Source organism: Agelaius tricolor, unplaced genomic scaffold (genome assembly GCF_023055355.1).
Source record: "Agelaius tricolor isolate 1412-34295 unplaced genomic scaffold, bAgeTri1.0.p SCAF_14, whole genome shotgun sequence".
NCBI classification, from domain to species: Eukaryota; Metazoa; Chordata; class Aves; order Passeriformes; family Icteridae; genus Agelaius; species Agelaius tricolor.
In genome coordinates, this window is record NW_027269274.1 from 1,615,760 (window position 1) to 1,643,396 (window position 27,637).

Below are 27,637 nucleotides of genomic sequence, written 5' to 3' on the forward strand. Positions count from 1 at the left end.
GAATGAAAGTTGTGTTTTATATCAGAACTGCAGCATTGCATTTCATCAAAAATGGAATTTAAAAAATCCAAGATTTTAACAAGTTGGGACCTGGAGAGGCTCAAGAGAGATCGCTGCAAGCCCCACTCTCTGTGGGCACACGGACATGGGACAGTGAGGACAATCCTGGCTGTCCCTGGGTTGTGTTGAACAGTCAGTCAGCCCCTTTCCCCCAGCTGTGTGCAGGTGAGACATGGAATTCCAGAATGTTTTGGGTTGGAAGGGTCCTCACAGCCCACCCAGCTCCAGCCCCTGGCAGGGACAGGGGCAGCCACAGCCCAAGCTGCTTGTTCCCCTCTGCTGGGGCTGCAGTTTCTGATCAGGAGTTGTTTCCCTCTGCGAGGTTTTCAATCCACTTTCTTGTACCATTGATATTTTTATCAGCCAAAAGCAGAATGATTTTTCTGTTGTCAGTGGGAAGGGAAAGGAATAAGAAGAAGAAGAAGAAGAAGAGGAAGAAGAGGAAGAAGAGGAAGAAGAGGAAGAGGAAGAAGAGGAAGAAGAGGAAGAAGAAGAAGAAGAAGAAGAAGAAGAAGAAGAAGAAGAAGAAGAAGAAGAAGAAGAAGAAGAAGAAGAAGAAGAAGAAGAAGCAGCTGGTTGGTGCTGCAGGAGAGGGGGTGCTGAGGAAATGGGAGCAGAGGAGATCCCAGTGGATCTGCTCCAGCACACTGGACACTGTGCTTTGTGCTTTGTGCTTTGCCTGCAGGTTTTTGGACAGCTGCAAGTGGAACCTTCCAGGGGCAGGGGCCTGGAGCTGGGTGTTCCCCAAGGTCCACCCAACCCAAAGAGCGCTGCTGTGATCCCATGGAATGCCATTCTGGGCAGCAGCGGTGCCCTGCATTCCCCCAGCCTCCAGGCACGGTCTGTCTGTCTGTCTGGAGTGACACCTGCCCGGCAGGAGCTGCTTGTGCAGGATGTGGCTGTGACAAGGGGGCTCACACAGCACAGCTCAGGCTGCCCCTGCCCCACGCTGGCACTGCAGGAGCGGGCAGTGCCCGTGTCTGCCTCCCTCCAGACATCCCAGAGCTCCAGCAGGCTGCAGGCTGCCAGGGAGGTGTTCCCCAGATCCATCACAGTCACAGGGTCCTGGTGTTGTACCTCTGGCAGAACCATCTTGCAGGCGGTTCTTGTGTATAAATCCCAGTTTTGGCTGTTTCCAGAGCAGCGCAGCTCTGCCAGTCCTGGTGTGGAAGTGTGGCACACTCAGCACCGGTTCCAGCAGGAATTTTTTTACATTTTTTTAATCTATCTCCAGGGGTTTTTACTTATATATTTAGGAAGATGTAAATACTTTCTATTTATGGGTAGTTAAATGTCTTGTAGTGGTGTGATGAAGCTTTCTCACTCCAGCCAGGGGTTTACTGCTCCTTGTCCCCAGGAGCTGTTAATTACTGATGGGATTTTCACTCAAGTGAGATCCTGTCCGTGTGTCCCAGTTCCAGTGTTGGCTCATTTTTTTTCCCTATTTTTCTGTGTAATTTTAATGGATTTTTTGTTTTCATAAAAAGTCATTTTATACCTGGGGCGCTGAAGCTTGATGGTATTTACACATGCTAGCTGTTTTTTAAATGGCAACTCCATATACAGAGTTTAATTCTTTTTGTTGGATTGGAGCTCAGGGAAAGGTTCTTCCCCCAGAGGGTGCTGGGCACTGCCCAGGCTCCCAGGGAATGGGCACAGCCCCAGAGCTCCAGGAGCCTTTGGAAAACCCTCCCAGGGATGCCCAGGTGGGATTTGGGGTGTCTGTGCAGGGCCAGGGGCTGCCCTGGATGATCCTTCTGGATCCCTTCCAGCTGATGATTTCCCATGGTCCAAACTTCCTCAGTTTTTCTCTTGAGTTCTGTCATAGTGTAAATGGCACTAAAAGAGAGGAGAGAAAGAAATATATGCAAAGTCAAACCAGAATTATTGTACTGAGAGCACTTTTCCACCTGCCTCACATGACAGGAATATGTATATGTGATTTATTGCTATTTTCCATGGAAGGACACCATTTTCCTGGGTAGAATTACAATTGAAGCAGCAAGAATCTCATCAGTCACCCAGCCATGTTTCTGTGACATGTACAACTTGCAAGTCAAACACTGAAATCTTTATTTGAGCAAGATTGTCCTTTGTCACAGTGCAAATTGTGTTTGAGTAAGGAGTTAATTGCAGAATTGCTGGTGCTAACGAGGGGCCATGTTAGGGTAGAAGCTGTCACAGGAGGACTGGAATCAGCAGGAATTTAGATTTTGGTGGATGTTTGGTTAATTCCTAGCAAACACTTTGGGATTCTGCCTGTCCAGGTGTGCAGCCCTCTCCACCAGGAGTTCATCACGGTGAATTCTGAATTAATAAAAGTCTGAGCAGTGGGTAGGCTTAGGAACATCCAAATTACAAAGGAGATTTGTCACTTCTGGGCATTAAACACAAACCACCGTGACTGGAGCTGCTTCACGTTCCTGGCCTGGAATCCCCAGCACTCTGCAGCAGCTTCTCTCAAAGGCTGTAATCCTTTCAAGCTCTATCAACCTGGAAATTGGCCCTGGCTTTTCCTACGATGCAGCTTTTCCCTAACAGCAGTTGGACTCCTGTCTTTCATGCCCAGTGAGGTTTTTTGGGAGTCTGTCCCTGCTGAAGGAGAGGAGCCATCATTCCAACAAATCCCCACGGGCAGGACTTGGGACGGCTTCCTGCCCTGGCCATCAGTCACTCACCTCCTCAAATGAAAGGAGAATTCTGTTTAGCTCTGAGGAGCTGGAGTAAATCAGGGACATGCACGTGCTGACTGAGAGGCTGGAGCTTTTCCAGACTTCATCTGCAGGGTGAATTGGGGAGGATTTATTCGCCCTTTCATTCCTTGACAGCTTTGCTTTCACTCATGGCAGAGGTTACAACAATCACACGGACTATTGGGGAAGTATTAGGATTAATGATTTTAGGTGTAAACTGTTTCTCCCCACTCAGAAGGTTAAGGGATAAGGAAGTGCAGCAGCTCTTGGCTTTGAGATGGGGTCTGGAAGGTGCTGTCTCTCCACAGGAGGGGTGGAGGTGCTTTCCACAAGGACCCAGGGGCTGAGGCAGCTGATGCTGGGAGACTTGTAAAGGTTTGGGCTTCAGGAACTTCACAAGGCCAAGGAACATGCAGCAGAAGGAACCTTTGGCTCATAAGTGTTGGAGAATATTTAGATGGAAAGACCTGAGATATTACTAACCCTTTAATTCTGTTTATCCAGTGGCTTCTGCCACCCAGCACTGATGGTTTCTATGCTGACTTCCCTATAGAGATAAGAAAACTTGATATTAAATACTACAGTATCTTGTTTTGCATATGATTTGAATTATTAAATGGCTTTTAAATTATTTGCTGCAGGCAAAACTGTCGCAGTATCTATTTTATCTTTTATCTGTGCAGATCATTTGGGCTCATGCTATTAGGCTCGTGTTTGCTGACTGGATAAATGTGAGGGGAGAGCCCAGTGAGAGGCTGGGAAGCTGCTCTGCTTTCAGTGTGGCAGGGGGAGAGAAAGGCTCCTTGCCTGTATTGACCCAGGTCCTGTTCTTTATGCTGGGGTGAGTGCAGTGTTTGTGCTGCTGTGGATCTTTAATAGAAACATGAGCCATCTTTCTTACCTCAGCAGAGCTGTGTGCAGAATTTCTTTGCTCAGAGAATGAATTTTTCCTGTAACTGCATTTAAAAAGTAGGCTACAGGCATGAATGGGTTATAGGGGATGTTTGGATTTTGTTTTTACTTGGTAGCTTTTGGTTTCTGCTGGGTAGCCAAAGGGCAGCAGAGATTTCAACAGATCAGAAATTTGGCAGGGTTCATCCCAGGAAAAATAAAGTAAATAAAATTTGGTTAAAAATGTGAAAATGGGAGAAATAAACAGGAAAGGCCTATAATGAAAGAACACGCCCTTGTACATGGTTTGTGACATCTCTTTTGGTCCATTTTTTCCATTTTTTTGCTGCCTTTTTCCTGATCTCTGTCTCTCAAGGCAGTCTCCTAAATAAACCCAGAGGCAGTTGAAGGAGGCTGTGGAAATGAGCAGGTACCTATGGCAGTAGTGCAGTCCTTATTGACTTTGGGAAGATAAGGATCAGGGCCCCGTGTAAGTCCAATTCATACAATTACATGGAGGAGAATGAATCACTGGGGAAAGCAAACTAACTGAGAACTCTTTCAAGATGGGATTTTCAAATTGGGCCAAAAGGAAATGAGGTGTCCAGATTCCATTAAAATAGAACTGAAAGCTGGAGCATAACTCTCCCAGTGCCTTCTGATAAACAGCTCAGGAAAAGTTCATTGTGCTTGATAACCTTGAAGGTTTGTAGCTCCACTATCAGCATCAGCCCTGACATGAAAGAACGTGGAAGCCACAGAATCCCCTTCTCTGGCATTGGTCCTGAGGGATGTGTGGCAGCAAAACTTCCCCTGGGGGAGGAGAGGAGCACTTCAATAACTGCTAACAGCATCATTTCCCACAAAACCTGTTTGAAGCTGCTGCTCAGGGACTTGCAAACGGCCTTAAACAGCTCCTGCCATTGCAGGATCTCCTTGGGAGTGCTGTCAGTGGGGCACTTAAACATCTGCACCTTCCTTTCACTGCTCTCCAAGCCAGGCTGGTGTTCGTGTTTCTCCTGGGCAGAGCAGGAGCAGGGGCAGGGACAGCCAGGGCTCTGTGGGCTGTGCTCTCAGACTAAACCTGAGCATGGTGCTCCTCCTGTCATCTCCCTCCTCCTCCTCCTCTGAGTATGCTGATCAGCAGAATCTGCTTTGCCCTGCAGTTTGTATCGATCCTGGCACTAGGGTTCAGCTGGTTCCTATCAAAACTGGCAGAGGTTTTGCCAACAGCCACTCCTGGTGCCCTGGGGGGTTGGAGATGGCTCCCCCCTGCTCCATCCCACATTCCTGTGCTTTTCCTGCCGGGCACAGCCACAGTGATGCTCTGTAGGATGGGGACATGGACACAGGTGTGCCCAAGGACTCGCCCTGTGCCCATGCAGGGCTCAGCTGTGGTAGAGACAGGCCAGAGTAGCCCTCACTTGTTTATGCCAATGATTTCAGGAATTCCATTGCAGGGGTTTGTCCTCAGCCTGATTTTCAAGGTTGCCAGCACAAAGCAAAAGGAGTTGCCTGATTTGAACTCAAATTCTTTTTTATTGCTGCTGTCCCAGATTGTCAGAGGCGATGGGGCAAGTTTATGCCCTTCCCTCTGGATCCCAGATTCCCTGAAATATTTCCAGTTTCACCCCTTCATGGAATCAGTCCCAAACTGCTGCTCTTTTCATGGCCACCTTTTGGTGCCCCAGGGAGTAATCCTGGGCAGGGCTGGAGGTTGTGTGAAAGAATTGGTGAGTTTGTGCTCCTCATTCCAAAACCATGTCCTGGGTCAGCCTTGGGTTGTGGGTGAAAATACCCTCTCAGTCCAATAAAATATGATTTAGGTGAGGAGAAGAAAAGTGGGTTTAGCTAAAATACTGCATCCCACACTTGAGTGGGTTATTTATTCTTCAGGGGACTGAAATATTTTACTATTGGGCAACCAAGGGGAAGTAACAGCGCAGAAGTTTAGTTGGGTATGAAATATCTGCTCTTACACAGCCTCTCTGAACCAGAAGCCAAATGAAAGCTAACAGTGGTTTTCCCCTCCTGTTTTCCAAGTGGCCAGTCCCAATCCCTAATTCTGAGCAAACTGGGGTGGTTTTTGTCTTCAGTGAAGAGTAGATGCAAATACATTTTGAAGGCAATTAGAGCATTTTTATTTTTGCTCACAATAAACTGCAAGCACAATGAAATTGCCAGCACAAGGTTGAAGGTTATTTACTACGATTATATGCCACATGTGATTAATCTCTTCCCCACTTTTTATTCTTTTGTTAGCAAGATTTTAAATATCCAGGGGATCTCTGCAGAATTCTGCAGGGTCAGATTAAAAGGCTGGAAATACTTAGCACAGGTGGCTGTGTGTGCAGAATGCTCTGCCTTAACAAGGTGATTTTTGCTGCTCTCTGGTGACCTGCAGCTCCCTCCAGGACTCAGCAGCAGCAGCTTCCCTGCAATCCTGCAGGTCAGCACATCCCAACAAGTGTGTGCCTCTTATCAGGCCATTTTCCCCTGCAGTCCTCCCACAGCACTGCTCTAAAAAGATGATAAATGACAGAAAAGAGAGGGAACACAGGGCCTGTCATTCCCCAGTGGAAAGGAACGTGTTAAACATTGCTTTTCTTGCTGGCTGCTGTTGGAGCTCACTGGGGAATGTGGCTCTGTCCTCCCCCATGGCCCTGTGTCCCTGTCACCTTCACTCTCACCAGTGGCTGTGCTTCTGCAGCTGCCCAGATCTGCCAGGACAGCCAGGTGAGAACAGACCAGGCCACACACACACCCAGAGCAGCTGGTGAGGTCTGGGTCTGCCAGCACGGAGTGGACAACACAGGCTTGCTCAGAAGGCAAAGAGAGCCCCAGATTGTCTGGAGCCAAGGATGGGAGGAGGGGGCAGAGGGAGGAAGAGCAGGATGGCTGTTTGGGAGGGCAGCCCCATGCACAGGTCAGCTTGTGGTCCCTGAGGAACCAACACCTTGCACCCAAAGTGCTGTGTTTTCTACCTGAACCTCTGCCTGTGTTCCTTACCTGAACCTCTCCCTGTGTTCTCCACCTGAACCTCTCCCTGTATTCTCCACCTGAACCTCTGCCTGTGTTCCTTACCTGAACCTCTGCCTGTGTTCCTTACCTGAACCTCTGCCTGTGTTCTCTACCTGAACCCCTGTGTTCTTTACCTGAACCTCTGCCTGTGTTCCTTACCTGAACCTCTCCCTGTGTTCTCTACCTGAACCTCTGCCTGTGTTCCTTACCTGAACCTCTCCCTGTGTTCCTTACCTGAACCTCTCCCTGTGTTCTCTACCTGAACCTCTGCCTGTGTTCTCCACCTGAACCTCTGCCTGTGTTCTCTACCTGAACCCCTGTGTTCTTTACCTGAACCTCTGCCTGTGTGGGAGGTTCAGGTAGAGCTGTGTGGTCCTGGGAAAATGCTGCAGGAAGCTGAGGAGATGATGCAAAAGGGGCTTTGCTTTGCACCTTCTGACACCTGCTCAATGAATTATTTTCCAAAGACAATTTTATGATGTCATGCAAGCTGGAAGCCAGCATTCTGTGGCCAACCTTGTCCTTAGTGTCCTTTTCTCTGGCTGAAGTAGAGTGAATCTTTGCTGCAGAAGAGATCTTGGTTTAATTCATTGTGCCTGCAGCTTTAAGGTTAGAATAGAATATAGACCAGATGATAATTATTGCTCTGAAGCTTTTCTGGAGAAGGCAGCATGAGGGAATGCCCCATTTACATTAAAAACAAACCCAGGAGAAGGTGATGAAGAAATGCTTTCACCGTGTTTCTCCTCCATGATCAAAAGACACTTGCCTAACCCCAACATCTAATTGTCACGTGATTAAAAATGCATGAGATCTCCTGAACATAGAAAAGCTTGTGTGCAGCAGCACAAATACTTGATTGAAATGCATAATTAATGCTTTCACTCAGCCTCACGTGGAAGCACAGACCAAGGGGGCAGGTTGTCCAAGGGATGGATGGGTAAGTTTTTGTACCAAGGCAGCTGATTAGTCAACTTTTCACTTTTAGACAAGGAAAAAGAAGTTTGAAGCTTATCTGTAAATTTTAAGGGGACTTGGATATATTTGAGAAGCCGATGAGTCAAAAAACTTCACACAGCCCCAGGCACATCTGTGATTTGAACAATTAACTTTTACTTACCAAGAACTTTTTTGGTGTGTAAAAATATGTAAAAATTGCACATTGAAAGCGGTGATAAAGTGTAGAAACTGCTGTGCTTGTTGCTGAGGGGTGTTGTGTGCTGTGACCTCATGTTCCCCAGAGCCCACCCTGCTCTTGACTCACGTGCAGAACTTCCAGGGATTCAGAAAAGACAACGCACAACATTTCCATAGGTTCAACTGTAAATGATGCCTTTATATTGTACCCAGTGCACACAGATCACTGCTGCTCTCCTTTACCACAGTAACTCAGGAAAATACCCAGAATATGGATTCATTTTAAGCCTGTAAAAAACACAGTTCAGTATTGGACCAAGTGTAACTGTCTCGGTAGTTTTAATCTTAATTTCTGCTTTTGGAGGAACATTATTCCAAATAAGTTTCTTTTCAAGTATATTCCAAGATTCAACTGGTTTATTTCAGTTTGGTAGCACTGAGTTTTTTTTGTCCTAACTGATGGTAATGACAGCTAAATGTCAGCTTCATTTCTATCTTAGCTCAAAATATAAACAGAAAAGTATACAAAAAGGAAAATGTCCTGTTCACACTCTGTGAGTTCTTCTTGCTGTGTACCCTATGCCAAACAGTTTTGATTCTGCATGTGACTCTCAGTCCAAAAGCCATGCTGAGACATTTTTCTCAATAAATTATTTCCCATATTTTGCCTCTAGTGCAGAGAAAACACTGCTATTAACATAAATGCATAAAAAACCTGAACCTGGAACTTCATTTCATCAAGAAAAAAACCCCATGATATTTTTTTATATAACATTTTGGATATATTTTATGTCAAAACATGATCACCAGTCAAACTAGTGACGTCTAAACCCAATACATTATTGTGATTTCTAAATTAAAAACATCAGAACAAAACTAAATTTATTATAGCTCTGCCTTCATTAAACACCGTGTGTTGGTGATTTAAACACAACAAAACTCTAGTCGTTCTTCAAAAGTGTCTACTAAATAGAATAAAAAGAATAAGAACAATTAACATTTAGTCTGTTACATTAAAAAATTGGATGTACTTATTCCTATTGCCTGTTAGCTTTACCTAAGCCTTCAACTACTACAAAAATAATAATAAAAAAGAAAACTCATTGCTGAAAGTCAAAAACATTCAAATCAGTTGATACAACATTACAGTACAGTCAACTAACATCATTCAGGGTCTCCTTTTCTCAGGGTGGAGTCCTCAGCCCAGGGTCACAAACCTAGTTCACTGCAGGTCCAAAACTGAGGCTGAGCTCGGCGCGATCCTGCCCCGCGATGGCGCCGGGGAACGCGGGCTCACCCAGCCCCTCCTTCTTTTCATTCAGCACTGGAGTTAGGACAGTGTTAAGTTTAGCACAATAACTAAAAAAAAAAAAAAAAAATTAAAAAAAAGGAAAAAAAAAGTAATAAAATAAACAGAGGAGTGGAAGCTAGGTGAAGCTGCCATTTCTGTCAACCCATTGCGATACGCTATACTAAAAAATCCTGAAATATCCACCTGTCCTCACCGCTCTGCCACGGACTAGCAAAGTCAAAAATACAAAAGTCTTCAACTCGTCGTTTTTGCAGAATAAAGCAAAAAAGTCTTTGTGCTCCTTACTACCAGAAGCAAAATATCCTCTGAGTTACCACATGTAATAGCTTCTGGATGTGTCGACTTGGGTTGGCTTGGTCTCTGCAGAGCCATCCTTGTCTTTTTCACTGTCACCTTCCCAGAGATTAATAAGTGGAGGGTAGAGCTCGTTCAGGGGGATTGAAGAGGTCTTTTGCATATATTTTTTCAATGAGTGGTGGTAGTTTTTCCTCTTAAACCTTTTTGCAATATAAACAGAGACGGAGGCGAGGCTGATGACGGCAAACATGGATCCCATCACCGCTGCCAGGGCCGTGCTGGTTTCCTGGTCGGAAATATCCAGCGCAAAAGCCGCGTTCTTGGTTGTGACGTTGACACAGGATCTCTGTGTTTGCTGGTGGATGTTGGACACTGTCAGACACACTTCATAATCCGTAGAGGGCTGTAGATGTGTGAGGTTGTATTCATGGACATCCACCGGGACCCGGGCGGTGTAGGTGATGTGAGGGTTGTCAATCTTCATTGTGGCCGATGACCATTTTAAGTTGGATGTCATGACATTGGAGTTGACTTTCCAAGAGACCAGGATGGAATGGGATTCAGCTTGTTTGACGTAGATTTTCAGCACCTGGGTGCCATCCAGGAGCGTTCCGTTCACCCGGATGGTAGCGACCCTCGTGTCAGCCCCCTCTATGTTCTGAGCGACACAGGTGTATCTCCCAGAGTCCTCAACCTGGATGTTGGAGATTTCCAAGGTGCCCTCGCTGCTCAGCTTGTATTTGTCAGAGAGGCTTTCCACGGTGACCTTATTGCCCAGAGGGGTGACCCAGTAGATTTCTGGCTCAGGTTCTGCCATGGCCCGGCAATCTAAAAACACCGTCATGCCGATGTCCAGGTTCAGGTGGTTGGGAAAGGTCTCGTGAGAGATCATTGGAAGACATTGCTCGTTTGAATCCTGTATCAGCACCTCCTTCACCTGCTGTCCCCGGTACTCTGGGGGCATGGCACAGAACATGGAGAGAGGCTCCATGAAGCGGATGTTGGTTTTGTTGGAGTTGATCCAGTGGATGACGCAGTCGCACCTGAGCGGGTTGCTGTGGATGCTGATCTCCCGCAGGTTTGGGAGGGATTCCACTGTCTTTTGGTAGACTGCATTCAAGGCATTGTTGTTGAGCATCAGGCTCTCCAGGGCGGGGACGTTGCGGAACGCCAGGCGATGGATGTAAGACAGCTTTGGGTTGTTGGTGGCCTCCAGCTTTGTGAGCTCAGGCAGGTTGTCCAGCGCGTATCTATCAACAGACACGAGTTCTCCCATGTTGTTGATCCCAAGCTCTTTCAATCTGAGCATGTTTTTAAAATCCCCTTCTTGAATTTTATGAATTGGATTTTTGTTGAGATCCAGGAATTTTAAATTGGGAACTTTCTCAAGCGCAAGCTGAGGAACTTTTACCAATTTGTTGTCATAAAAAGAAAGACTTTCAAGACTATCCAAGCCTACTAACGCGTTGCCAGGAATGTCTGTGAGGTACATACCTGCTAAAACTAGACTCCTTAAGTTTGAGAGTGGTTTGAAATTCATATCAAGTATTCCAATCACTGGGTTTTCTCCAATCATGAGAATCTCTAAGTTGGGAGTAGAATCAAACCAACGGCTGTCAATGACCTTTAATTTGTTGGAGTTGAGGTGTAATCTCAGAAGATTTTTGAGGCCGGAGAATGCGTTTGCAGAAATGCTGCTGATCTGGTTGTGATTTATGTAGAGCTCCTGCAGATTGCAGAGGTCTTGCAGGCAGTAGTCAGTCATCTCTGTGATCTGGTTCTCCTCCAGGTGCAAAGTCGTGAGCTGAGTGAGGTTGGAGAGCCCCACGTCTCTGATACTCGTGAAGTTATTCTGTGAAAAATCCAGTTCTGTTAAATTAAAGAGCTGCTGGAGTTCGTCTGTGGTCTTTGCAATGTTGTTGCTCTGTAACAGGAGGACTTGAGTGTCACTGGAGAGGTTGCTGGGGATTTTTGTCAACCGGAGGTCGTTGCAGTCAACTGTGGTGGCTTCCCTGTAGGTTGACTGAGGTGTAAACCAGGGCCTGATTTCACAGACACAAAGCTGTGGACATTCACTGCTCTGTATGGAAGACTCAGTTAATGAATTCATTAACAATTCTAGCACCAACTGGCACACAGTTAAAACAACTCTAACCTTTGCCATGCTGGCCAGCGAGGGGGTTCAGCTCCCCAGCCCCCTAAATTCTCCACGGAGGAAGAGGGTGATCCCCTATCAGGCAGGAAACGTAAAGCTTGACGTTTGAGGTGAAAGGCTTGGACATCCAGAAAGGTGAAAGATGATTTTCTGAGTTTAGTGAAGTTAAGAAATGCTCTGAAGACTCTCAGCTGCTCCTCAGTGTTTTAGATTCTTCTGTAAATCAGTGCCTGAAGATGGTCCTGAAAGCAGATTAGGGTATATGTTATGCTCAGCTCATATACAGTTCATCTATTATTTAGTTTCTTCAACTTTTGAAAGAAAATATCTGAAAACAATCATTATTTTAACAGTAATCTCTTCCAAAAATCCCAGTCTGGTGCAGGTAAATTATCTAGGGTTTGGAACTCTCTCCTTCTTGGGGTTTACATGAGAAATCTCTCAGAGAGAATTATCTAAAAATAAAACTTTGGGATGGATACCTTTCAGATTTACCCTGCAGGAGTAATTTGAATGGCTTGGGAATGCTGAGGGTGGAGGATGTGCTGGTGAGCAAAGCAGGGTCTCAGACAAGCATCAACACCCAATCCCTGTCCCCAAGGCTGAGACTTCAGCTGTGTGGAATTAAGGCTCAGGAAGCTGCTGGTTTAGAAGTTTGAAGCTAAATGCTCATGAACTTTGCCAAAATTTATCCCAGTTAATCAAATCAGTTCCAGATAACAGCTTAGATTTAATCCAGCTCAGCCCCAAACAATAACAGTAAATTTGATTAAATGAATGTACTGCCCTTATTTCAGCTGTTTGTACTGCATTGTGATGGTATGAACTGCTCACCACAATTCCAAATTGCTGTGTAAGCCCTACATCTGTGTCTGCTTAGCCTGAAGATGTTCATGCAAGAGTGCCTTTAAATTAACCCAGCTGTGTCCAGGCACCTCAGAACATCTGGTGATACCGGAGGCTTTGAACACATATTCCAGGAGAATCTCCTGCTAAAATCTTTCTCCTTCTCCCTTCATTGGAAAATTGCTCTGGTGAGTGCAGTTCAGCCTTCTCAAAGAAAAGGTGTGGGGTTTTCTGTAACTAAAATAATCAGGTTGTGCTGTGTGGACTCCCCACCCCTGGAAGTGTCCAAGGCCAGGTTGGATGGGGCCTGGAGCCATCTGGGACATTGGAAGGTGGCAGGGGTGGCACTGGATGGGCTTTAAGGTCCCTCCCAACCCAAACCACTCTGTGATATCTGAGAGAACTCAGTGATGAAATCACATATTTTTCAATTAGAACAAAGCAAAGCTTCAACCAAGTCACAGCCCACAGGGGATGGTACCATATAAAATATTAAAACTAAATACAGCTTCTAAAATAGGTTCAAAATACTCCTCTGGATAGTGGGGTCAGGAATCCCATTTGTCCAATGCTTACTTCTAAATCTGATCATATTAAATAATGAAACCACAGTGTTTTATTGTAGATTATGATGTAGAGCTGTAGGTAGAACACACCCAACAGCAATTTTATTAATTATTTTTATATTGTTATTCTGTGGTTGTGCTTTGGAGGAAGGGGAAGAGGACTGGGACCCAGAACACATTTGACCCTGTTGAGTCAGATTTTCTGTCTAGTAGCTGAGACTTGAATGAGAGCTGAGCAGACTCTGCTGGGTCAGGGAAAACTAACTGTAGGACCAACATTCCTTCCCAAATAACTTCCCAATGATGGAAGAATTGACTAAGAATGTTTTAAAAAATAAATCCTAATGGCATCGTGGTGGTAGGGGATGTGTTATTGTGGAGTGATGAGGAGCTGGGGTAGCTGAGCTGTGCTGACTCTGATGGATGCTTCCCTCCACAGCCACACATTGTAGCTGGCCCAAGCCAGTCAATTCTAGGAAAATTGATGGAATCTGAAGTTTAATTGATTTAACTGCAGATTTTCAAATGGCAGTGCTTTGCAGTGAATAATGCAGGCAGTGCTTTCAATGCCAGGTACAGGAGGTGCCCTGAGCTGCTGTGCCCATCATGGGCTGTCCCCTCATACAGGGACGTGTCCCTGCTCCAGCTCTGGAGCAAAGACAGAGCATTGCTCCCAAAATTCCTGCCTGTGGAATCTCTCCTGCAGCTTCTCAGGGCATGAAGAGAAAGAAGGGAGTTGGAGCCTTACAAAGCTGAGGGGCCTAATGATGTTTTACGACTGCTTTAGCCCTGATGTAGCTGCATGAATCATGTAATGCTTTAAAAACCAAACTGCCTGAAAAACACTTCAAAGGTTCTTTTAAAATATGTAGGAGCGTGTCTAGATGTTGCAAAAAAAAATCAAATTTGATCTTTCTTTGTTGAATATTTATATCCTCTTACTTGCACGTTACAGTTATTGTTCATCCCTGCTAAGAAGGCGTTTGTGGGTTTATTGACCAGAGTTCTGGGTTTATGATCACTGTAAATATATGATTTTACAAGTTCCTAGTGGCTTGTTCTCTTCTGTAGCTATTTTCTACTGCAAACGGATTGAATTTTCTTTGACTGCAAATTTAGAAACAACACACACATTGCTTTCCTCAGTCTCTCCCAGGCCAGGGCAGCTTGGATGAAGCTGGAAATGCAATTCCAGGCTAACCAGAGAGTGAATTGTGAGCAGCCCCATGTGGCCCAGCAGGAGGGACAAGCCAAGTCGTGGCCTTTGGTTTTAGCCACCTGTGCTGTGTAAAACCCCATGCACAGCCCTGCCCAAAGCTACCAAACCAAACCCCATCCCTCTGCTGCCCAGGATTCTCAGCTCCCCAGCACTGATCCCAGCCACCTCTGCAGGGTTTGGTGTCACAGACACTGAGGGTGTGAAGGAAAGCTTTTAGCATTCCCTACCATCCCTCCCATTTGTTAGATTCATATTTTCTGCTGTTCCAACCCACAACAGCAGTTGTAACAGCTGGTAACTTGATATCAGCAGAAATAATGGCTAATTTTATGTGAGAGATATGGAGGGAATTATTTTGCTCCGAGCTAATTAAATGCATTTTCCGTGGCACTGCTCAGTACCCAGTGCAGAAAAAAAGCCACATTTCTGCCACCAGCAAACCCACAGCAGCTGCCTGGGCCATGGGCTTGTTCCTGCTCCCTGAGGGCAGAAACAGGAGCACCATTCCTGCCTCCCATCCTGGAACTGCCACGGGGACATCTAACTCCTCCTTTCCCACCTAAATTCTGAAAAATGGTTAATCCTGAGAATTGGTTTGGCCCATGAGGGCGGGTGTTTGGTTATGGAGTAGTGAGTGGGTCCTTCACCTCAGTTTTTCCAAGGGGAAAGAAGGTGGGTGGGAAGAGGTGTGCTCTGGCAACCACAGCTTTACTGGTGGCTCTCAAAGAGTGAGGTTGGGTGGGTGATTGGAATAAAAAAATACATTTAAACCTCCAGTGCAGGAAGAGGAAAATATGAAGGGACAAGCACGAAGTAAACTGTTCATTAAAAGCGTTCACACTTAACCTGCCAACTAAAAAGAACAGATACTGTGCATTTTTGCTTGGTAATAGGAAAACAAAGTGTTGTCACTTCCCTGACAACTGTATTAATGGTCACTATTAAAATTCGCTGAAAGGAGCAACAATATTGTTTGCACATGGATATCTGGGGGCATTTTGGAACAGTGATGCTGCCACAGCAAATCCTCCCTGTGCACAGCTACGTGGCTCATTCCTGCAGAACTTCTTTTATATTGCAGTAGCATCAGCCCAGATTTTGGTCGGCACTGAGCCACCTGCGCTGAGTGTGCCCAGGTAAAAGTTGGAAGGATCAGACGCATGAAAAAATTACCTGAGGCTAAGACAAGCAATTTATTCTGTAGCTGCTGAGAGCCAGAAGCACAAGCTGATCCCCCATTCCTCCCCTTTCCCAGGCTGAGCCTCAGTACCTGAGCTGTGTGCTGGAAAATTGTCTGTTGTGCCAAGGGCTCGTGCAGCTCCTGCATCCCCATCCCCATCGCTCAGGCAAACCTGGCTGCTGCAGCCTGGGCTGGGGCAGGGTTAGTGCCAGCCCTGGGGGGCTCAGGTGGAACTGGGCAGTGGAATCCAGACTGGGAGCAGGGCAGCCCCAGGCTCTGCTGTGTCCCTCAGGACAGCAGGAACAGGCAGGAACTGATGCCCAGAAGCTCCAGGTGAGCACGAGGCAGAACTTCCCTGTGCAGTGACCACTCCCTGCCCACACTGTCCTGGGAGGGGCTGCAGTCTCATCTCTGGGGCTGTTCCAGACCCCTCTGGACACGGTCCTGTGCTCTGGGATGGCCCTGCTGGAGCAGGGAGGTGGCACCAGATGTCCCTTCCAGCCTGGCCATGCTGTGACTCTGTGAGGAGCCTCCTGGGAGAGGGGAGCTCCAGCTGGAGGTTGGGCTGGAGCTCTGGGGATGCTGGGAGCACCCCTGGAGCACAGGGAGCCCAGGCTGGCATCGCTGCAGGCTGGTCGGGGCAGATGGGCAAGGTTAAGGAAAGGCTTTTGTCACAGACACATTGTATGGAAAATCCTTTCCTTAGGATCTTGTCTCCTGAGGAGCTGAGAGGCCTCAGAAATGAAATGTAACCAATGGTTATCTGCTGCTGTGGGATGCAACAGGGGCATCTGGGATTGGGCTCATGTGGTTGTTTCTAATTAATGGCCAATCACAGCCCAGCTGGCTTGGACTCTCTGGTCAGTCACAGATTTTATTATCATTCCATTCTTTCCTTTCAAGCCTTCTGATGAAATCCTTTCTTCTATTCTTTTAGTATAGTTTTAATATATAATTTTCTTTTAATATAATACATCTCATAAAATAATAAATCAGCCTTCTGAAACATGGAGTCAGGATTCTCATCCCTTCCCTCATCCTGGCACCCCTGCAAACTCCACCACAGGCGTTTGTGTGTGCTGGAGGTAAAACCTGCCCTGCCCTGCTCTGCCCTTCAGCAGGGCCTCTGCAGCTGTGCATCCCCTTTTTTCCATGGATAAAACAGGGATTTATGGATAAAACAGGGATTGGTGCTGTGCTCAGCTGAGCCAGAGCCTCTGACCAGGCTTTAGGAGGGAGAGGCACTGAAATGGGAGCAGCCTCTAAATCCCAGCAGTAAGCTCAACACTAAGCCCAGTCTAAAAGCAGGTTACTAAAGCCACTCCAGTCAAGAGCATCAGTGACCTTGGGCATCCTAGAGAAAGAGAACTTGGAGTTTAATTTCCAGCCATGGAATGGGCTCCTTTCCCAGGAGTTAAATTTACAAGTGCAATCCTGTGTATTTAGAAAAATATTGAGGAATAATGCTTGGTAATAAGCCTTTTATAGTGAGGTTTTTAAAGTCTCCAGTGTCATCAGGAAATAAGCTATTTACAGGTCTGAATTGTGGAAAACACAGAAAAATCAAGCTGAAAATGCTGACAGTTGAAGGAGCTTGAAGAAATCTGAACGTGGGAGCTGGGTATTAAAAGGAAATACAGAAACAAGGGCCCTTAGGACATGTAATAATGGTATAAAGCCTCAAAACACATCTTCAGGGATTTATAATATTAAAGTTTTGAGGCTTTTTTTCCTTGCAAATAATGCCTACTTTTTCTTCTCATCTGTACACACATTCCATCAAAATAAAGCCTGTGTTTAATTTTGGGGAGAGCTCTGGTGGGAAGGTGATTTGCTGTATCTCAAGACAACCTTAGCATGCTTTATCTGTGTTCTTTTGAAAAATACTACTCTTATCTCCACCAAAGAACTGCAAAGAGCATCCTATTCATAACGACTGTGCTGCAGAACCAGCATATTACAGCTTGGAAATTTGTAATTTATTGGAGCTTATTCTTAAGACTCGCATCTGATACAGTATTTTTCATTAAAATACTGAAGTAAATTTGCAGGAGAGGGAAAAATGGTTTTCATTCACAGACTGCTCTGGAGTGCAAGGGGCTGGATCCCCTCAGGCCCATCAAATCCACCACAGAATTGCAACCCAGCTTCTGGCAACTGATGGAAAATCTCTCCCAGATTACCATTAACCAGTCATATTAGAAATATCAGCAATAACAGGGGCTTGCCAAACAGTGGGCTGGCAAATTATAGAAGCTATTTGCTTTAGGAAAGAAAAAAATCTCATAAACCACTTCAGGGCCCTGAAACCTGAAAGGTGAGATGTGTTTGTGCAGCAGGAATATTCTTATGCCAGCAACACAAATTATCATCAGCTTTCTTACTCTTCATGAATGAGTTTGGGACAAGATGGGCTGTTCTGCTGTCCAGCACTTGTTTTCATGTCCTGCTGGAAGGGCTCAGTGTGAAGGCAAAGCTTTGATTCCATTTGATGCAAAGAATCCCACCTGTGACCACTGTCCTGGTTCACATCCTCAGCACAGCATAACTAATTTGGGAAGACCTCTTCCAACCACTTTTTGCATGTTGTGCATGTGCTGGCTGATGAATCCCATCTGTGACCACTGTTCTGGCCCCACACCCTCACCAGGGGAAGTTTCTTGGTTGGATCAGCATTTCTGAGAGCCAGCCCATTGCACTGCCAGGTCAGGATCCAGGCCCCTGAGCCCTTCCTTGCAGCTCCTCCCCTCTGCCTGCCCTGCAGGTGATGGAGCAAACCCCTGGGCTGTGCTCTCCTCTCCCCTCAGGTGCCCTAACCCTTCCCCAGCCCTCTCTCCATTTCAAATCCCAGGCAGAATTGAAACCTGACTGGTTTTAGTACAGTATCTAGAATTTCCAGAGCAAATTTCTCTTCCAACTCTTTTTGCATGTTGTGCGTCTGCTGGCTGATGAATGAAAGGGGACCAAAGGTGAAGAAATTCTGCTTTGGCTTCTTGCCATAGTTAAAGAGTAGAAATGGATTGAGTCATGGCGTATTTGGGATCTCAGAACAACGTGGAAGGATCTGAGCATCTTTGTAATCCATGGGGGCACCTCCTCCCCAAGGATTTAATGTAGAGCAGCTCAGAAAATCTCTGCTTCTTACTATCTATCAAAATCAGCACAATTCAAACGAAAATCTAAAAAAAAAAAAAAAAAGAAAGAGGACAAAGGGCATGCAGAGATTGGGTTGGATTGTGGAGCAGAATTCCCTTTTTGTGTTTTGACCACTGAGAGCCAAGGAATTGGCCAGTGGAAGCAAAGTGTTAATAAAGGAGCGGACGAGGAATATTTTTAACCAGGAGAAAGAGGGCTGCCAGAACTCCAGAGGATTTTCCTGAAGGAACAGAAAATCCTTTTCCTCCCTTTTTGCTGACTGGCTCCTGGCAGTGTGATTATTTTGCTTCCTACACAGTTCTAGATCAAACTCCAGTTTTGTGAGTGACTCAGGATCCCCCACAGTTGGGAAAGACCCCGGTGTGTACGTGGTTGTTACTACCACAGAGGATGCCAAAAAAACCCTGTGCTGCAAACAGAGCCTGATAAATCCCAACCAGAATGAGTCAGGAGCTCTGGAGGTATTTATAAATCAACACAATGGTGCTGGCTGTAGGGAATGCATAAGGCTTGTTATTAAAAATTATATGTGCATGGAGCTTCAATTGCTTATCTTCAATTCTTCAATCAAGGAAAAAAAGTTCTTTTTCTGGTCCTTGTTACACTCTGTTTTGATAATTCTTTTTCCTGTGGCTGTAATATGTGTTAGCATTTCAATTATTAGTGATTAAGTATTAAACTGTATTTTACTATTAGCCTAGATCTATATCTACACAGTTTGTACATGTAGTGTGCTGACACAGACTTCAGCCCTTAGAATAAAACAGACTTTTATTGATTTTTTTTCTGAGTTTTATGCTTACAAAATCCAATTCTCTGTTTCTGAGCTATATATATTTAAATGCTAATAGACCCATATATTGAGTTGGCTGATATGGGAGGATCTGATAGGACAGATTGTGAGCATGGCAGTAACAGAATAAATGGATTTAGCATGGGAGGTGCTGAGATGTAATAGAAAGGCTGTTAGCACCAAGACAAAGATCTGGAACTCAACCAAGCTGGGAAGGGACAGAACTAATTCCATTAAGTGGCCACAGATTCGGGTTTGGAACTGCTCTGAACCAAGGCCTGACTCTGACCTGAGAAAAGGCTCTTTTCTCTCTCTCCAGTTCCTCTGCTGTATGCCATGACCCTCCCCTTTGCCATGAGTCTTTCTGCACTTCTGCTGCATGAAATATGTGCTCTCCAGCACTGTTTCATTCCAAAACCACTGCCATGGATCAGGGCAGGGAAGCTCAGTCAGCTGAGAGCATGGAACCCCCACAGCCTGAATTTAACCATTTCTCTCAGTCTCAAGTATCACCTGAATGCTGATGTTTTTTGCTCCCTGCAGAAAACAGACTTGCTTTGAGACCTTCATGAGACTAAGAAAGAGAGAAAATACATCTAATTCAATGTACTGTGTGTTTAGGAACAGGCTATGAACTGTGCCTTGAGCTTTAGTCCTCAGGCTGGTCATGGCCACATCCCAGGTTTTCCATGGGTTGTTTCTTTCATCAGTGCTTGCAGAACACAGAGGTGCTACAATTTCTGCCTTTTGCAGAAAGGAAGTTTTTTCCTCTCAGAATTTTGAGTTATTGGTGCTTTATGGATAAAATCTTTACCTAATTACAGTGATTCATTTGGGCATGGTAATGTTTAATTTGTATAAACCAGATTTGTTGCACTTAAAGAGGGCAGAAAGAGAAAGGAAAACAGATTTGTCAGTGAACTTAGAAAAAAACACTGACCTGGTTTTACTCAGTGCCTTTTACTACAATGAACCCATTTTAAAGACCTGTTTTCAAGCAGCAATTAAAAAACTTCATTTTTGCAGTGGCTTGTTCACCTATGGCTAAGATTAGTTATTTTTCAATGCATTTACAAGTCACTGGTGGCTCTCTGGAACTATCAATATTTACTCTATTTCTGTTAGAATGATGGATCATTTGTAATTTAAAAATTTAACAAGGCCAATCAGTAGCTCATCTGCATCCCAGTAATTGTATGCAGCACATTAGCAAGGTATGAATTTATTAGATAGTTTTGGACTTGCTTAATCATATAAATGATATGATGCATGAAATAACAGAAAATGAAGGATTCATTATATAAATGATAAACATTTTCAAATTACGAAAAGACAATCCAAGCTTTGATTGATATTTTATTAAGACAATGTAAAATGTTATTCTACCAAACTTTGGACAAGCTCGGGGATTCTCTCTGAATAACTCTGAGGTGTTTTGTAGAAGTTCCTTAGGATGTGATGTGTCAGACTCCAGGGTGGAGGAGGAAGCCAGGGAATGTCTCCCAGGAACTTAAGCAGCTCCTCCAGGCAGGAGTGTTCTCTTTAGAGCAGGATAAAATAAGGAAACTCTCAGGTGAAACTCTCCAGTGGCAGGGCTGGAGCTCTGGGTTAGCACTGCCACAGGTGGAGCTTCTTTCACTTGGAAAAGTGTTTGTTGAGCATGCAGGAACCTGGTTTGGGTCTCAGCCCCACCTGGTAGGATGTGTGGTGCTGAAATGTGTGTGTTTGTGGCAGGTGATCCCCAATCCATCCCCATCCTGCTGCCAGACCCATCCCTGCACCTTGCCCATCCCAGGCTCAGCTGTGCTGCTCTACCATCCCACACCCGCCTTTAACACCCCCTGCTCATCACAAACCAACCCCTCTGGGGTGCAGCCAGAGCCTCCCAGCTGAGCCTGGGGTGGGATGTGCCCCCCAGAGCCAGGAGTCCCCTGGGATGCTGGGCTGAACTGGGACAGCGCTGGGAACGGGCTCTGGGTGCCTCTGGAGGGAAGAAACCCCAACACCTGCCTGGGGGTGCCTCTGGGGGTGAGGAGACCCCCAGCCCAACTCCTCCTTTGAGCACACCTGGAGTGCTGTGTCCAGTCCTGGGCCCTCAGTTTGGGAAGGACATTGAGGTGCTTGAGCACATCCAGAGGAGGCAACGAGGCTGGAGAGGGGTTTGGAACACAAACCTTGAGAGGAACCCCTGAGGGAGCTGGGGGTCTCAGCCTGGAGCAGAGGAGGCTCAGGGGTGCCCTCATTGCTCTCCACACCTTCCTGAGGGGAGGCTGAGGACAGGCGGGGTCGGTCTCTGGCAGAACCAGAGCACGCAGCCTCCAGCTGTGGCAGGGAAGGGACAGGCTGGACAGCAGCAAGAAATTGTTCACTGGAAGGATAATAAAGCACTGGAATGCTCTTCCCAGGGAGGTGGTGGAATCACCATCTCTGGATGTGTTCAATAAAACACTGGCCATGGCACTGGGTGCTGTGGTTTAGTTGAGGTGTTGGGGCACAGGTTGGACTCGATGATCTCAGAGGTCTCTCCCAACCTCATCATTCTGTGATTGTGTGTGACTGTGTGTGATTGTGTGTGATTGTGTGTGACTGTGTGTGACTGTATGTGATTGTGTGTGACTGTATGTGATTGTGTGTGACTGTGTGTGATTGTGTGTGATTGATTGTGTGTGTTTGTGTGTGATTCTGTGTGATTGTGTGTGATTGATTGTGTGTGACTGCGTGTGACTGTGTGTGACTGTGTGTGATTGTGTGTGATTGACTGTGTGTGACTGTGTGTGATTGACTGTGTGTCACTGTGTGTGTTTGTGTGTGATTGACTGTGTGTGACTGTGTGTGTTTTTGTGTGACTGTGTGTGATTGATTGTGTGTGATTCTGTGTGACTGTGTGTGACTGTGTTTGTGTGTGGTTGTGTGTGGTTGTGTGTGTCTGTGTGTGACTGTATGTGACTGTGTGTGATTGATTGTGATTGTGACTGTGTGTGACTGTGTGTGAATGATTGTGTGTGATTCTGTGTGACTGTGTGTGACTGTGTTTGTGTGTGATTGTGTGTGGTTGTGTGTGTCTGTGTGTGACTGTATGTGACTGTGTGTGATTGATTGTGATTGTGTGTGACTGTGTGTGAATGATTGTGTGTGTGGTTCTGTGTGCTTCTGTGTGCCTGGGCTCTGCTCCCTCCCAGGAGCTCTCCCCCAGGAGCAGGCTGGGGGCTGCACTTCCCCAGAGCTGAGCCAGGCAAACCCTGCCAGGTACCTCCAGGAGGGCCTGGCTTCCAAAAGCCCTTGGTTCTCCTGCTCTAATCCAAGCTGACAGTGCCCAAATTGCTGGAATCACCAGAGTTAGTTAAATTAAATACCTGGAAATGAGATGCTGACTGACAACCTCTGAAATTTCTAACTGAAACCCCCAAGTAAGGTTTGCCTCCGTGTTCAGCTGCTTTGGTTTGGGATTTGTTCAGGGAAATACTGCCCTGTGTGACCACTGAGGAGTAAAGGGCAGCGCCTCAGGAGAGAAAATTATGTAGTAAGGCTGCTGTACCCAATAAAATAAGGGAAAAGCTGTTTCTCCTGGCACTTTTATAACTTCAGTGCATTCTCACTACAGCAGCCTGTTCAATATTTCAGGCCTGTTACTTAAACTTGCTTTGCCTTGTTGTTCTGTTAGTTAAAAAGGGAAGAAAAAGGCAATGCTGCACTGCAAACACTCGATCTTTAGAAACTGTGCTCCAGGTGAAAACCAGCTCCTGCTCTTTTAATAATTCAGCCAGATGGAATGTCAAGGAAACACTGCCTTGTAACACCAAATTAAGGTCTTACGACACAGAAGGTGAAGTTATAAAAATATTTTACAGGAGAAGTTAAGAGCAGAGACTAATTCCTGTCTCACTGATACCACAGACTTGTCCTGCCTTCACCAGGGGGAGAATTAGGCCAATCCAAAATAGGCCAATCCAGTATTTTTCTTCAGTGCCCTAAGTAGAAAAAGGAAAGACGACATCTAAAGAGCAAAACAAAATTTAAAGTTGCAGAGTTTGAAGTAGCAAAGGATAAGAGAGTGGAGTTCAGAAGAACTTTCAGCTCTCAGCCCTCCACGTGTTCAGCTCTGACCTGGCAGAGTCCATTAGTGAAGAATTAATTACTCAGCTGCAGGAAAAGAGTCTGGTAAAGTCTGAGGAACTCAAGCACATCTGCAGGGACTGTTTCTTATCAGAGTGGTCCTGTGAGGTCCCTGTGCAGAACTTAGGCCCTCCAAACCTTAGAGAAACACCATTATTTAATAATTAATTACAAACCAACAAAAGCAGTTCCTAAGCCAGCTCTTTGATTTTCTCTGCTCTTGCCCATCTTTCTTCCCACGTTAATTGCAGAGACAAAAAGGAGAATGGGAATATTTGCAGTGAGTTTCCTTGGATTTCTGCTCTGGCATGGGGCTCTGGCTGCTTCCCACCTCTCCCCTCTCCCAGGAGCCCTGCAGGCACTGCCAACCCTCCCAACAGAGTCAGCAGAAAAACCACCCCAGCTCCAAAGTCCCTTTTGTGTAGAACTCGCTCGCTTTTGTGTAGAACTCACAAACGATTTTTTGAGAAAGATGTGTTTAAGGCCTGACTCTGTTAATGACTTAACTGCTCTGCAGCACAACCTGGAGTTCTGGGCTGCTGGGAGCATCATGGGTCTCCAGGCTGGAAGGGGCTGCAGGAATCAGCCCTGGAGGGGCTGAACCTCGGGCTCACTGTCCCTGAGCCTTACACAAACACAGAGGAGGAGGGCTGCGTTTGTGTGCTTCCAAAAACTTTACATAGATTTTCTTCAGTTCTGTGTCTACAAAATGTCTGCCAGGAAAAAATCTGGAGCTTGGCAGGATGAAGCCTCACACGTGTATTGTTCGTGTAGCTATGGTAACCTACAAATGCCACCAGTGTTTCCATTTCATACACAAATGAGGGGACAGCTGTGGGGACCACATGTCTGCCAATGGAATAATATATGTGAACTAGGATGGCTTGGTCAGAAAATTACAACTCATCTATATTAATCAGGGCTTCAAAGAACAGGCACCTCCGTGGCAACAAAGTGCACAGGAAGACAGAGGGATTTTTATTTTGGAGAATTTTGGCTGCTCTGTAAATATTTGCAGCATCTTGCTACTTTCTGCTGGTTGGAAAAGAAACGAAGATAAATATTGTTCGACCAGAGCTGTTCTATAAACATCACTTAACTATTCTCCTTAGGTTTTGTTTGTTTGGGTTTATTTTCCTGATGCTTGAGCCTGACACAAAGGCAGACCTGGGACCATGCAAGTCACTCACCTGGGGGAGGAGCAGCTCCAAAAGAGACAGAAATAATGTGGCTCAGAGCTTTGTGAACAAAGTCCCCATTTTTACTCATTGTCGAGATTAACAGAAATAAGAGCTTCAAAAGACTCGTAAGAGAAACTAAAAAAAGATTAAAAAACATTGTTTAAATGCGGATGAGTCTCTATCACCCCTAACAACGAGAAGAAGAAATCTGCAGACCCAATAATGCACACAAATCCCCTTTGCAGCGAACATTAAGCTGTGCAGGCTGCAGCAGCAGCAATACTTGACCGCTGCTATGATTCATCCAAGATGTTTGAAGTGTCCCTACAAGAAGAGCCGCGGAGCAGGGCTGTGCCGCCCTCCTTGGCAGCAGCCGGCTGCAGCAGGAATCCTGCACGCCGATCAGGAAAAGTTTTCCCTGCCTTCTGCAGTGCCACGCTGCTGTATCGGCGTGAAACAAAGGCTGCAAGCATCCCCTCCTCCGCCCGCGGCAGCGAGCTGGGCTCCGGGCACCGCGGGATTAGCAATGAGTGATGGTGATGGTGATGAGAGCCTAACCACTGCTCCTCGAAATTATCCCATTTGCTCCACGAGCTGGAACCAAATACACCCAGAGAATCAGGGAATCACAGACTGGTTTGGGTTGGGAGGGACCCTCAAGATCATCCAGGGCCACCCCAGCCATGGCAGGGACACCCCCCACTGTCCCAGGGTGCTCCAAGCCCTGTCCAGCCTGGCCTTGGGCACTGCCAGGGATCCAGGGGCAGCCCCAGCTGCTCTGGGCACCTGTGCCAGGGCTGTTCCCTGTGAGGTCAGGCTGAACAGAAGTTTCTTTTTTCAGCCTGAATTTGGACGGGCTCAGCATTATTTATGGCAGTAAAAAAAGGTCCTTCACAGTTCACGTGAAAAGTTGTTATCCTTCTATAATTGTCCAACTTAATGCAAAATCCTATTTCCTTCAATGATCAGCAGTGTTATCTGTTCTAGGTAAATGGGAGAGGCTTTATGGTCATCACAGTAAGTGGTCTAATAACGTCCAAAATGCCTACTGGGAGAGATAATTTTATATGGGCTACATAAAATGTTGTGCAGATAACTTTGAACTGCCGAGGTAGAAGTTAAATTGGAGCTCTTGTCCCGGAGCAGTGGCACAAGAGAGGCTGCAGAGCAGGGGCACAGGGACACCTGGGGCTGTTCCCTGGCCCGAGGTGAGAGCAGAACCATCCTGGCTCTCCTCACTTTCCATCTGGGAAGCTTCCTGCACTGCTTTGTCCCTCTCAGTGTGTGTCTTTAATTTAAACTTTGACTCGCAAGACTTTGGGACTCAGTTTGGTTGGGTCCTTTGGACAACAGCAGGACTGATGCTGGGTGTGCCTTTGGTCATTCAAAGCTCTGTGATCTCTCTGTGGGTACATCTGAGCTGTTGGCCCGAAGAGGTTTATGATCTCCAGAAATAATGGGCTCCTTTTAAAGGGACCCTTGAAGTCCGTAAGGAAAGGACTGAAAGGTTTCCAAACTAGTTCTAATGGAAGGGACTCGTTACTTGGGAGCTCTCGCACAGCTCCAGGACAAGAGCAGAAGCGCCCCGTGTGTGATCTCTCACCTTTGGACAACACTATCGCCTACTTTGAGTGTCATTCTGCTACTTTCCCTTCCATCGCCTGAAATGGTGGGAGATGCGCCCCGAGCCAGCACAGGGGGAGAGAATAACTTGAGGGAGAGCGAAAATCGCAGGCGAACATCTGTTGTGCGGCCCCGGCAGGGCTGAGCCGGCGGCACAATGCGCCTCGCTGCTGTCCCTCCTCCGGCAGGGACCGGCCCCGCGCTCAAAGGGCCCTTTGACAGCGGCGACAAAGCGGCGGCAGCGGGGCCGGTCCCTTTGTCCGCCAGACCCACGGCCAGGGACCCGCGGTGCGGGGTGAGGAGCCGCCGCTGCCCCGCGCTCCTCTCGGGCAGCGGAGTTCCCAAAGAGCCCCCGAAGGGCAGCTGCGTGCGGCAGGGACCCACGGAGCATCCCCCGGCCGCTCTGCCCAGGCCGGTCCCGCAGCCCCCGGGACCGAGCGGCCGCTCCGCCCGCAGCGCACAAAGCCGCGGCCGCGGGAGGAGGGCGGCGGAGCCGCGGCCCCGCTCACACTGCGCCTTTATGCCGCTTTCTGAAGGGCCATTGTCACACTGAAGGCTCCTTGTCTCCTCGCATTCCTGCGGGTGAATGGATGAGGCAGGACATCTGCCGGGATCCGCTCCCATTCGCATGCAAATGGGGGACGCGGGCAGCGCTGCCGCACCGCCGGCCCCGCGCCCACCGCCGGCCCCCGGCACCGCCGATCCCCCCCAGAACCCCCATTTACCGCAAACCGGCCCGGGGAGCAGCGGAGCACCCGAGAGGGAGGAGGAGGAGGAGGAGGAGGGGGAGGAGGAGGAGAGCGATGCTGCAGCCGAACCCCGCAGCCCCGGAGGTGCGAGGCGGCCGCAGCCCCGGGGCGGTCCCGGCGCGGTGCGGAGCCACCGAAACCCCGCGGGGACTCTCCCGGGGGGGCACCGGGGGCGCGTCCGCCACCGCAAACTTTGCTCGGTGCCCGGGCCGCAGCGCACATCGCTGCACCGCGGCGCACATCCCCGCAGCCCGGAGCGCAGCCCTCGCACCCGCGCCGCTCCCGCAGCCTCCGCTCGCTCCCCCGAGCCCGGCGGACGCACTCACCGCCGGCCGGGCGCTGCCGCCGTTGTCCCCCGGGGCTGCACATCCGCTGCTGCCGCCGCGGTCCCAGCGCGCCGGGATGCCGGGAGCGATGGATGGATGGAGGGATGGATGGAGGGATGGATGGAGGGATGGATGGATAGGTGGGTGGAAGAGGGGATGGGTGGACGGAGCGGTCGCTCCGTGCCTGCTGCCCGCCCCCAGCACGGCGGTGCCGGTGTCGGTGCGCGGTGCCGCCCGCTCTGAGGCGCCGCCGGCGCGCACCTGGGAAGGCGCCGCGGGTCAGGTGACGGGCCGCGCTCCCATTGGCTGCTGCGCGCGC

The 27,637-nt window shown here is 47.4% G+C and overlaps 1 protein-coding gene across 1 annotated transcript; it reads right to left on the reverse strand.

Annotated features, from left to right (window-relative positions):
- Positions 1 to 7,980: 7,980 nt before the first annotated feature.
- LRRN1 (leucine rich repeat neuronal 1) lies at positions 7,981 to 27,620 on the reverse strand. The gene is made up of 2 exons (XM_071439301.1): positions 27,319 to 27,620; positions 7,981 to 11,808 (listed from the first exon to the last, which is right to left on the reverse strand). The coding sequence occupies exon 2, from the start codon at positions 11,573 to 11,575 to the stop codon at positions 9,425 to 9,427; it is 2,151 nt and encodes a 716-aa protein (XP_071295402.1). The 5' UTR covers positions 11,576 to 11,808; positions 27,319 to 27,620; the 3' UTR covers positions 7,981 to 9,424.
- Between the last annotated feature and the right edge of the window lie 17 nt (positions 27,621 to 27,637).